This window comes from Venturia canescens, chromosome 7, assembly GCF_019457755.1.
Source record: "Venturia canescens isolate UGA chromosome 7, ASM1945775v1, whole genome shotgun sequence".
Taxonomy (NCBI): domain Eukaryota; kingdom Metazoa; phylum Arthropoda; class Insecta; order Hymenoptera; family Ichneumonidae; genus Venturia; species Venturia canescens.
The window spans coordinates 9,800,878-9,813,382 of NC_057427.1; the positions used below are offsets into that span (position 1 = coordinate 9,800,878).

The 12,505-nt window shown below is 43.7% G+C and overlaps 1 protein-coding gene across 2 annotated transcripts; it reads right to left on the reverse strand.

The window, feature by feature from the left end:
- Nucleotides 1-158: 158 nt before the first annotated feature.
- LOC122413620 (FK506-binding protein 5-like) lies at nucleotides 159-7,809 on the reverse strand. Of its 2 annotated transcripts, none has more exons than XM_043424084.1 (6): nucleotides 7,678-7,809; nucleotides 3,466-3,566; nucleotides 3,113-3,301; nucleotides 2,916-3,005; nucleotides 2,074-2,242; nucleotides 159-1,987 (listed from the first exon to the last, which is right to left on the reverse strand). In XM_043424084.1, exons 2-6 carry the CDS (start codon nucleotides 3,539-3,541, stop codon nucleotides 652-654), a joined length of 1,860 nt encoding a protein of 619 aa, XP_043280019.1. In that variant the 5' UTR covers nucleotides 3,542-3,566; nucleotides 7,678-7,809; the 3' UTR covers nucleotides 159-651. The 2 variants fall into 2 exon arrangements, with proteins under 2 accessions (XP_043280019.1, XP_043280018.1); XM_043424083.1 differs by lacking the exon at nucleotides 7,678-7,809 and adding an exon at nucleotides 5,705-5,756.
- Between the last annotated feature and the right edge of the window lie 4,696 nt (nucleotides 7,810-12,505).

The following is a 12,505-nucleotide window of genomic DNA, read 5'->3' on the forward strand; positions in this document are numbered from 1 at the left end:
CAGTGACGTGCAATAGCTTTTTCAAAAAAACCATTTTCAACGAATCGATTCGGTTATTTTATCCAATGAATTCCTGTCGTCGATCGAACACTAATTCGTGGATCAATTTAAAAAATGAGTGAATCGGGATGGATGAATAAAAACCAAGTTTTCGTTGAATGTACATTTTTTATTCAAGTAAATCTAATTAAATTAGGAATAAATAATATAAATATTAATAAATAGGGCGGAATTTTAATTTCATTCGTGTCATAAATATGGTGTATTTGTATGGCTGGCGATGCACGGAAAACTGGGAAGATTGCATCAGTCGTTGAATCACGCGGCAGCAGTAAATCAACGTGAAAGATCGAATCTGTTTTAAAATTCTCTCGATGCCCTCTGCGTGTCTGAGATTCGGAATGTTTTGGGGAAAAGAGGACAATCCGATGGTCTTGAGCCATTGAATCGAATCGCTTGAAAAATTCGCAGAAGTCGGAAAAATGTGAACGTTTCCACAGAACCGAGAGTTTGAATGACTTTTTTTTTCAATCGTGGTATTGCCAAGTTTTCGTCAATGAATCCTGAGAATTTTTTTACGAGTTTCGGCTCAAGGAAATCGAGAAAAAGTCGTTGGACGATCCCGTCGTAATTGTAAAGTGGAAGAATTTTTTAGAGTCTCATTACTTTGCTCTGCCGGGAAGTCCTCATGCGTTTTTTTCGTACCAAGAGATCGGACATTCCGAGATCGTAATCGTCCTCGTCTTCCTCGTGTTCGGTGGGCACGGTGCCGGCGACTTTGTTTTGTATTTTGTCGGAGTCTCCCTCGACGAAGGCGCTCAAAACTGCAGACTCTTCTTCGGCCTCCTCTTCCTCGTCGTCGTCGTCGTCGTCGTCGTCGTCGATCAAATCTTCGACGGCCTCCTCCTCCTCCTCGTGTTGTTCTTCGTTTTTGTCGGTCTCATTAGCTCCGTGATTTTCGTTATTGTCAGAATTTTCGTGTTCGCTCTCGAGCGTTTCGTCCTCGACTTTTTCGTCTTCGTCTTCCTCCTCGTCCTCGTCGTCGTCTTCCTCGTCGAGTTCAGAGTCGTCCAAGATGTCTTCGTCGTCGTCGTCATCGTCGTCGTCGTCCTTGACGTTGTTGGTAACCTTGTTGGGAGACGAAACCAGGGAATTTTGGACTGCACTGGGTTTCGTTAATTTGTTTATGATGACGGAAGAGACTACCGGCTTTTTCTGCTCGCTTTTTATCGCGTTCGGGCTGCTGGCAGTCAAGCTTGGTTTCGTGGAGACGCTCGCTACCTTCTTGACGATCGTTACTTTTCTGTTGGGTTTAACGACGTACTCGATTCGATCGGAGTTTGACGGTACTATTTTGGTCTTCTCGTTGGCCGATGTGGTGGCCACAGCTTCGGCGGATTCCGCGATGGCAGAAGCTTCCGTTGCCCCGGTGCCTTCCTCGCTGCTCAGCGATGATTCGTGGACCGATTCCGTCGCCGCTGATTCCTCCGAGAGTTCCTCGGTGGCTGAGACGTCAACGGTCGAGAGTAGGTCGTCCCCGCCGCCGCCGATGGAAACCGGGTCTCCGATGTCCTCGGGTTTCTGAGCGACGGGCTTCGCTCCGACGTTGACGCTTCCAAGCTCGCCGGGGACGATCGCGGTCGTTGGCTTCGGCAGGATCGGAATAGTGAACGACAAAAGAGGCGCCGAAGTTGTCACCTGAGGCTTTTTCTTCTTGTCGCTGTCGTCATCGCCGGTGATGAGATCGAGCAGCGGACCGAAACCCAAGAAATCGTCGTCGTCTTCGTCTTCGTCGTCGTACGAGGCGTCCCCCGAGTTGGACGATCCCGGAACCGCGTTTCCCAGACCGGAGTCTTCTTCCTCTTCGTCGTCGTCGACTCCAAAATCGAAGAGGTCGTCGTCCTCCTCCTCATCTTCCGCTGGCTTTTCCTCTTCCACGATCGGCAGTTGTTCCGCCGGACGCAGAGCTACGCCGTCGGGACCAAATCTTCGAAAATTCACGACACGATTAAACTTTGCTCCTTCCTGCTTTCTTGAGCTCGTTTTTTTATGAAAAGTAAGAAAAAAAATCACCTGAAACAGCTGACCCGTAGAGCAGCTTCGGTTACGCTGGATGACTGCAGCTCGAGACCAAGGCACGCTTTGAAGTGATCGTTCGCTTCTCTTTCGATGGAATAAATTCGTCCACAGAACTTCGTCAGCCCACCGGGCATCGGGAAACAAACTGCCTTTGGTTTTTCTCCTTCAACACGGAAATCACGAAAAATAATGAACGATGGAAAAGTCAAAATCGTCGTTTTGTAGTTCGATGCTCTTCGGATTTTTCAACTCATTTACTTTTCTGAAAATATACGTTCGTCCTGATAAATTAATTGAACAAAGTTCGCCGAGCCAACGTCCCATTTACGAAGTAGCTCGGCGCCTCTCAGGAGCCACGCAAAAAGCGATATTTACAAAGAAATTTCAAACCCGGAAATGGAACTTTCGACTCGAGGATCAATAGGTGAAAGTCTTCTCACAGCTTCGATGACTCATGCATCGATTACACGTGTTTACACGTAGCTGTACAAGTCTTCAAACACATTTTTACGGACCGTCGTAGATAAACTTTCGTCTCTCGGTGCCAATTTTCACGTGCGCTTAACACACTTATCGCTCGGCCGTTTTTCACGTTCAATGAAAACAGACGTTTTTTATTCCCGAGGACGCTTTCGTTCGCGAATCCATAATGCTTTCGAGCCCCTCAATTTTCAAGTTTTTCGTCAATTATTCATACTTTTGTCCACGCATCACTCGACGAATGTTCGACTCAAAAATTCACCGGGTTCGACATATTTTAATTTAATTTCCCGTTTATTAAAAATTGAATTCATTTCGAGCTGAATGTAAAAGAGCAGATTCGTTTATCCGCTTACCATTGACGACGGTGCTCGTCAAAATGTTGTCGCCCACGCTCAGCTGAACCCCCAATTTATCACGCTCGAGGTACTGCAGCGAAGCACAACCTGAAACGCGAGGAAAAAATGGTTTTGACCATCGCGAATTGACCTCACGAGCAGATATTTTGGTAAATTAAAAAAAATTGAATGATTTGAGGGCGTTGATCGGTCACCTGGTCCCTTGAGGGCCACCAACGGAATGTCGAAGTCTCTGCAACAGTTGCAAATGTGCCTGTTGCAGTTGCAGTATTTGTTGACGTTCTGGGCCGCCTGTTTCAGGGACATTACGTGGACTCCAACATTGCTCTGTCTCGACCCGTTGGCGGCTCTGATTCCGCGATGGATCGTCGATTCATCTCGATCTGAAATTCATTATTGTCGGTGTTGCGTTACCTTCGTCGAGGAAATCTCAGATTTCGTGAATCCGAGTATTTGGCATGTTTCGAAAATGACTTTTCTAAGATCACCGAAATTCAGTTGTAGCTCTAAAGAAAAGGAAAACCAATGAATGCAATCTCTTAGCTACCGATTACGCGTCCGTAAGCCGCGAAGGCAATCAGCAAAAATATCAGCAGTAACTCGAACACCGTTGACAACCGCATCCTTTCGTATCTTTATGACTTTTTCCTGCGAACAATGAACGGTGAAAAACAAAGTTTTATTCACAGCAAAGGCCGATTCGTTTATCGCGAAAAAACGGTTGAATTCGCGCGGGAGAATGGAGCGTCGATTGTCAGGCTTCGGATGCGATTCGTGCGACGTTAGCGATAAATGTTTCTTTGTACAGAGTCTTTTCATTCCCTTCATTTTTGCTTCATGAATATGCGAGTTCACGGAGTTATTAGCATAACCATAGCTTGACCCATATTGAGAAAACATCATATTTGCGCAACGTGATCGTTGCTCTTCTTAAAATAAGGGAATTTTTCGACGAAAATGGACGAAAAAAATGGTGTTTGGTGAGATGTGCTTATGGGAAGAAACGAATATTTCGCAGGCAATTAAAAGTGTGTAGATTGGAGAAAAAAATGGTGAAGCAGCTCGTTGGACGCTGATTTCCTTCGCTTTTTATTTTCCGAGTTTCGCCTCGTTAAAACCGAGCTGCGCGTCGCCCGGGCATTAAATTTCCACGAGCGGACGCGCGACAATTTTCTCCGTCGTTGAAGAAATTTCATCGCGTTTCCTTCATTTTTCAATGACTTTTACGCACGCAGAAGAAGAAACACAATTATTTCGAGCAGCCACTCCGCGGAGAGGAGCACTTTATTCCGGCACAAAACCGAAGAAATGCGAGTGAGAAAAAGCTACTTGCGAGCATTTCTGTGCGTTGAAACCCCTCGGGTACGACCAGTTGGCCTACATCATGGTCACGGTCAAAGACGATCGTCCAAGTCCTCGAATCGAGTCTTGTGTACTCTGCGATACACACTTTAGGCACCTCGTGCGACGACTCGAGAGACCGAAAATAGATCTTTTTTCATTCCACGAGGGACATTCAACTTCAAAATTTAAAGATTCGAGTCTCAATTAAGGGGGGTCCTGCTTTGGAGAGTCAAAAAAATTCCCGAAAAATTTCGGGAATGTTTTTGGATGGACGGAAATATCTTACCATAGCGAACTTTTCGGTACAGTTTCAAGGATATTCCAAAAGTACAAAAACATTTTTTTCATGTAAGAAATACTCATTTGTTCACGGTTTATGCGCAGTCTCAGCATCATCGAAGTTTCTCACCTGCGTACGATGCGAAGATCGTCTGAAACGAAAATTCCGAATTTTTTATGCATTTTCATATATTTTCATTCCATATGAACCAATTAGAAGCCAGAAAAATAGCGAAATTCTATATTTTCAGCGAGTTTGAAAAAAAAACGCTTCTAAAGCAGAAGAATATCAGTTCAACGTGCTGTAAACACAGAATTTCGCAATTTTTTCGGGCTTTTATAGGTTCATGTGGAAGGAAAATATATGAAAATGGAAAAAAAATTTGGAACTTTTGTTACAGACAATAATTACGATCTCCACTGTACGCAGCTGAGAAACTTCGATAATGAGACGTTGCGCATAAATCATGTACAAATTAGTATTCCTCATATTAAAAAAATGTTTTTGTACTTTGAAAATATCCTTGAAACTATACCGAAAAGTTCGCTATCGTGAGTTATTTCCGTCTGTCCTAAAAACATTCCCGGAAACGATCGATTTTTTTGACTTTCTAAAGTAGGACCCCCTTAACACTCGGAATAGTCCCTTTCGCTCCGTCACTGAGTGAAATGCGAGAAACGAAAAATATCGTTGGCGCGAAAGCGAGAAATTCAGAAAGTACGACTCGGTATTAGTGAATTGAAAATTCGACAGTCAATTTTTCGGGGATAAATAATGTTGAAACTTTTTTCAGGGAGCCGATAATAAATGTGCAGATTTAAAAACCCGAAAATTCGTTGAGGATTCGAACGATAATTTTTGTCAGGAGCTCGAATCTCGAAAATCCTTCGTCGGTTGTTGTTTCGTATTTGAAATAACGCACAAATGATTTTCTCCTGAACAGAGTTCTCATTCGTTGGCCTTTGATAAAAGATTAACGCGCGTGAAGCTGCAATTATATTGGAAAACCGTGTTTCCTTGTGCCTTTTGTTCCAGACACTTGTGACGCAATATTAACCGAAAAAAGTGTTTCAACAAAAGAATGTTTTTCGCAGTGATCGCGCGTACGACGAACAATGATTTCGATTATTATTGTTAGCTTGAACTACGTGAAAAAACTTACCAAAGCACTCAACTTCTCATAAATTCTTCTGTACAAGAGAATTCGTCAACGAACCACGCAAGCAATCGAACTTGAACTTTTTTACGTAATCACGTAAGTTCGAAATCGATTAAAAAAAAATCTGACAACCGATGGAAACACTTCGCAGGGCAATCGAAAGTCCGTTCTTAAGGGGTTCGTTCATTCGTCGAGCTCGGAATGCGCCGTGCGCACATATAAATTCGCGAGGTGGACGAACCGTCGACCAAATCCGTTCATCATAGTCACGTGTCCACCTTAAATGGGAATCCAGGTCTTCCAAACATATAGTCACGTTCTGCGACGCTCTACATGCACCCGACATATCGGTATGCGCGATCGCACAATTTTTCTTTTCCAATGCCGATTGAGCTACATACTCGTTTCTTGTTACCGCGCCAACCCTTAATTATATTAATCGTAAATGCGACTGTGATACAGAACGAAATCAAGCGGAGAAATTTTCATCCTTGTATTATGCAATTTTTCTTCACAGACGCGATTTTCATACGAAAACATGGCAAACTGTAATTGACGCTCATTAAATTCATGCGTGTAGCGTTGTTATGGTTGTGAGCTATTTATCACGGCACGAGGGAAAGTGTCATTATCTTTGTTACGCCAATATCGATGCGCCAGTATTCGCGAATCGCCGTTACGTCACATTGTAAAAGTCCATTTATTTAAGTTGGGACTCTAAATTCAAGTTTTTTCATCCATCGGCGAATTTCCTTATTGAAGAGTCTGAGAATTTCGTACTGTTTTGATAACAGTTTTGAGATTTTGATACTCGAGATTTTTTAATTTTTTTTTGTCATTCTGAGAGCTGCAGCAACTGAACGGTCAATCTAGATCGATAAACGTCAAAAATTAGCAAACTTCTTGAGAGTTCATGAGCTACATTTGCAATCAACGATCGACGACTGCACTGATAAAAACAAAGTTTTATTGCAATATTGAAATATTTTGTTACTTGCATTGGACAAAATTATGAAGTTAAGCGAAAAAAATTTCAATTTTGAGCAAACAAACTCTTTTTAGCACATCAACGAAATTTCGTTTTCGTGTGCTCTTGATTATAGCACTTTGATCTTTCTCGGGACAGTTCAGACACTTAAAAACCGCGTTCCGTTGTTATAAAATTAATTCACTAAAAGGAAACTGATTTTTCATCGGGATGACGATCCCACGGAAACGTCACGTGAAATTAACTCGAAATTATAAATTTTGAGTGAAGCAGGCTCGATGTTAATGAAAAATTAAAAAATCATTAAGTTAACGAGCAAACTGACGACGATTAAATAACGTCACATACTAATTCGTCTTCATAAATTTTGAAGCATGTTTCGTCGTTGAAAAAATTGAGAGAACAGAAGAAAAACGGAATTTTTTCGACACGATTTAATTTTCGTGTTTTAAACATTCGATATTTTCATCGCTCGAGAAGCTACAAGCGATCGCGAGTCTCTTCCTACCGGTGCTTTCGTGCTGCGCCAACTCGTGTGAATACGTATATTTAGTACCGTTATGCACATGTTGAAACTAAACTATACCGTACAGAGAAGACGTGAAAGATCGTATTTGAAATACACCTCGCGTATGTGACATCTCCGATATCACGTTGCAGTGTTTTTTTTTTCGAAAGATATTCGACGCTGTTGAAAACACGAAGAAGATCTCTTGGAAGAATATTCAAGGGTGTAGGCGATCACGAATGCGGAGGCGTCATTTTTTGACGAGCCGAAGAATCCGATTGCCACAGAAAACGTAGCGAGACAATCGAACGACGAATCGAGTGAATGGTTTTAAACGTTCAACGATCCTGGACCGCTTATCGATTTTCTAAGTCAACGTTTCCGGTCGAAGGTACAAAACGGAGAAAATTATCGTTCGAACTCTCTGCTCAGCTCGATTTTTCGATCCTCAATATTCGGGGATAATTAAATCTCACTTACCTTGATGAAAGAAAAAGAAAAAACCTTTCGAAACGTCACAGTTGAATTGGTTTTTTTCTATAGTGATCGAACAAGTGTCACGTCTTTCCTCCGCCACTTCTCGACTCTTTTTCAACTCTTAATCTTACGGAGGCCAATGTCCAACTGAAGATGCCGCCCAACTACCCCCCCACGCAGCTTTTAAAGTCGGTCATGCCCCACCTCCATCTTGCAACCGTTCGCTAAGAATTATTAAGCATTCTAATGTGCTTCTTAGCTCGAATAAACCAACGGATCGACCAAATTTGCCTTTGGACTACGTCACACGCTCTTTTTCACCGCTTTTTCAAAAAATAACATTTCAGTGGGTGCAAAACTGGACCAATTTTCGAAAACCCCATTTTTTCCAAGTGACCACATCCGCGGCAAATGCTCCCTTCAAATCCGTATCCCAGACTCAATTTCAAATATTCTTTGCATCTGCATCCCCTGCAATAACATTCCCAAAACCACGATACATTCTCATTTCCTGATTTTCTTGACCTACAACAGCGAAGAAATTGAAAAAATTGAAGAATTCGAATGAAAATGATCGAAGAATCTCCGCAGAACTGTCAAATTTTTGGTTCACACACGTCGAGAATTGGAAAAGGAAGAAAATTCGAATAATCGTCTTCAAGGTCGCTCGGTCCGGCCAGACCAAACGATAAATTCGCCCCCGGCGTGTTGAGCTTGAGAAAAGCCCAAAGAACGAAGGAACGAACCGTTGCTTCAAAAAATAACAAAGCTGTCAAATTCCAATCGAATTTGTGGCTCGGAAATGAAAATGGAAAAAAGAAAAGCGTAACCGCAGAGAAGAATGAAAAGCAGAAAATGATGGAACCCGGATGTAGGAAGCAACCGGCCCTAGAACCCCGCGCTCCGAGATGATACTCGAAACATAAAACGATGAGTTTTGGCCGTCGAGGGCGCGAGGTGCGACCCGAGGAGCGGGGGAGGGGCGATAGAGGACGTGTACCTTTCTCTGGTTAGTGGGTCGAAGAAAGTAGTGACGAGAAGCGGTTTACCTTGGCTAATAATTGTTCGTCGATGCGCGCGTTGTTTGGAAGGTGCCGGGGATCGGATGTCCCTTAAGAGCCTCGGGACTCGAGATCGAATGACTGGAAACTATTGTCCACGGTGAAGGTTCCTCTCGACGTTTCTTTGTGACTTGCTACGCACCGGTCTATACACAGGGTGTATTTACGGTGATGGTCAAGGCCATGGAACGTAAGCCTTCCGGAGATTCGATGCGGCGACTTCACTTTATATAATCAATACTTAATTAAGGCGGTTATCGGGACGAAAATTGACTCGAACTTTCCGACCCCGGAGATGCGACCCGCCCAGCTTCGTGATCAACGTCCTGGGAACCGTCGCCCAGCAATGCTCTAGCAAATATCGTGCTCGGGCCCTTTCAATGGTTACGTTGGAACACGAAGGGTTCCGCGGATGAGATTCGAACACCGCTCGTCCCTATGTGGGTCACGGTGAAACGAGTTTTTACGTAATAACGACCCGGAATATGTTAACACGTGAAGAACGAGGCTGCCTTGTCTCTTCCCGCGCTTGGGGCCTGCGAACACGGACTCGCGGTTAATGAGGGTCAACGCTCAGGCGGCATCGATCATTGTGGGAATAATTAATGTAATTATGCGCGTGCGGATTATTGCGAAGCTCTTTGTTTTTCATTCGAAGATCGGGGGGCGAGGTCACTGGCTGTATTGACGAATCTTGATTTGCTGAATATTTGGGGTCCCTACGATTACGAATTTTCTTGTTTTTTCCTCAGTTTTATGAGCTATGAAACAATTGTTTCGTTCCGTGTGATTTTTCTTGGGGAATCGATTTTAGCGGTTTTACTCGTTCTTTGAAGAATTCGAATCGGTTTTGATCGTTTACTTGTTTGCATGCTTTGAGCTCGTGAACACAGGAACAATAGAGCTGCAATTTTTTTGTGATAAATCGCGGCTCGCCGTAAAAGAGGAAGTTACGATTCCCAGTGCACGCGTGCCTTCCTATCGGTCACAGAAGACAATGCATTTTCTCTTGATATCCATACATATTGGTTTTTCGCCGCACCCATACTGCTAATGACGATCGGAGAGATGTGGAGAAAGAAAGGATCTTCGAGCTGGCAAATTTGGGTCAAAAGCTACTACAGTTTTACAGCGCGCTTATAACTTCTATGATAAATCAATTTTTTTCATTGATTTATTTGACTTTTTTGCTTATTCGTGAATTGACATAATTCCCATTTATGGAGACATTACGTTCGATGAAGGGTCGTTAAGTGTACGAATCCTCGACTGATTCTTGGATGCGTCTCGGTAAAATCTCGATGGAAATTCATCTCGCCTGTGAGTCTTTGAAAACTTGGATACTATTTTTTACACCGAATTCCGAGGAAATAATTTTTTGTGTAATTGTCGACAGTTTGATTTATTCAAATTAAATTGGGTCTCAGCACCCATAAAATCAATTTTTTGTTATTCTCCTCGAACCTGGGAGGTCCGAATTGAGCTAGCTCCTTGGCGAACCTCGTCGCGTAATTTTCTGTGAGCTACAACAGCAGAGCAAACTTCGTAATTCCACTAGAGTAAGCTGATCGTGAATTTTAAATTGCAGACACAATCTCCAGGGAAATGGCCTGGCGGGACTTCTATTCCTCGGAACGGAGAAATGTCAAACGTCAATCCATTTGACGTTGCCATGTGCATACGCATTACGTGCATGTGGCGTGTACCTGCACAGTGGGCTGTGTGTAAGTGGGCTACCGGGAGGAAGAAAGGCACTGCGAGAAATGTCGGACACGTGCAACATTGAATTCTTTCTAGAAGTTTTCACCTTCGTATGGTGTCCCCTGGTAAAAGGTCTAATGTGGTGATAGACACGCCAGGTGTGCCAGCACTCGATGCTATATTTACGAAACTCGTTCGAGTTTAATTCATCTCGAGGATTTAATTTATTCGTACATGGAAAGTTTCGTGCATAGAAAATCGACTTTTTCGTAAAGAATATGTAAACAAATCTTCGTTCGTGTATTTACGTTAATATTTTGTGCAACGTTGAGGTTTTTGCATTCTGAGTAAAAATTGAGATACCAAATCCCATTGTGTGATGGACGAGAGCATGGTGAATTCAACAATTTTTTGTCGAAAAGCTTCGCTAAAAAAATGTGGGATCTGCTACTCGTTGGACGAAAGTTGGGCAAAACGATGAGTCTTTGTAAAAATTTAACGACTACGAATAAAGCGTGTTCTCCAGCGCTCAAATAAACAAGCGGATGAGAAAAAGTGCGAAAACCGTTCGTCCAGGAATTAACGTCGTACGTAAATCGGGAGAAAGAAACACGGTGCGCGTGATAACCGCAGCTGCGTGACTTGAATGATAGTACAAGTGATGATTCTTCGCTGGATGCTGCGTCGCGAGGGAACTCGACGCTTGACTGGACATGTGGATTTTCTTGCGAGTGTGTACAGAATATGAACAAATTAATGCCCGTGTTCACGGGTTACGAGCAATGAAATGTCGATGAGGGGGAAAAAAGCTTCGAATCTGATCCATTTTCATTTTTCGTACAAAGCCAGTGGCTGAGAAGCCGGAGAAAATGGGAGCCAGAAACAGTCTGTTTATTTTTAGTGAACAAAGTACTAGAATTTGAATACCGAACAGTTTTTTTTCCAGGTCGTTGCCCCAAGCTCTGCCTACGCTCGAACAGTTGACAATCAATCATCGTTTTCTCGTCGCAGTTTCGATGCTCGAAGTGTCAAGAAAAGCATTAGGACGAATGCGGTGATCGGAGAATTTAGCCACGCGGACGCGGACGCGTCGAGACCAGGATAGTGCGCGGCGCGGCAACGTCGGATGGGGAAAGTGGGTTGAACACACTGTCAAAGATGCTGTCCAAAGATAATAACGAAAATGTTCTCGAAATAAGAGCTCGCCGATGGGAGACAATTGTCAAGGATCATGAAGGACTGTCAACGAGAGCACGAAAACAATTGACCCAAATATTGTTTACGTATCGATGAAGATTAATTAAATCGAGGCAGCGTCGTGTTCACTCGTTGCGATGACAGTGCAAGCTTTGGCAACGTTGCCACACCTCGAATTCGCGAAATTCAAAGCCAAATTTGCGACAACCCGAGGTCGCGACCAGCCAATGGCCGCTCGTTTCTCGTTATTTCCCATTCCAAATTATCGTCATCGACCTGCAACTGACATTTCGTCCTCTGCACATATAAACGGCGAGCATTTTCAATAGAATTTTTCATGTGCAGATTGCCAAATGATCGAGAGATCGTTGCTTCAAGGATTCTCCATTGTTTTTCCCCGTGAAATCCCTCAGTGGAATAGCAGCGACGCGAAAGCTGGAAATCCCGGGGGTTTTTTGTTCGAGAATCCGAAAATAATGAGCCCCCGTGAAATGGTTCATGACTCCCGACCACAGAGCGTCTAAATATCGGTAAAAAACTCGGAATATATCGATAGACGAAGCCGAGAATGAAGAGCGAGCGTGGAAGAGCCGAAGAGACAGTGCGATGGGGCCGTTGGTTCGGAAACATAGGTCCCTATAGCCGATGGTACCGGGATCTCGAGAAGGGGGTCACCCGGTCACCCAGATGAGGTTCCTTGCCCGCGCCGTAGTCTCGGCAAGCGCGCGACCCACACACAAATACGCACGTTGTAGAAGGGAGAGAGAGCAAAGAGGGGTGAGAAGAGGAAGAGAATCTACGTCATGATCCTCCGACGATTGTGGGGGCCCCACCGTCTTGTTTCTTGACCAATCGCACCATGGAAGTATTCA

What these genes read in the sequence shown, in the direction of transcription:
- LOC122413620 (XM_043424084.1), bottom strand. Translation starts at nt 3,541, where the DNA reads ATGCGGTTGTCAACGGTGTTCGAGTTACTGCTGATATTTTTGCTGATT. An exon ending in GGCTTACGGACGCGTAATCG is followed by an intron (nt 3,302 to 3,465) that starts GTAGCTAAGAGA and finishes AATGAATTTCAG; the next exon opens with ATCGAGATGAATCGACGATC. An exon ending in CTACGGGTCAGCTGTTTCAG is followed by an intron (nt 1,988 to 2,073) that starts GTGATTTTTTTT and finishes GAATTTTCGAAG; the next exon opens with ATTTGGTCCCGACGGCGTAG.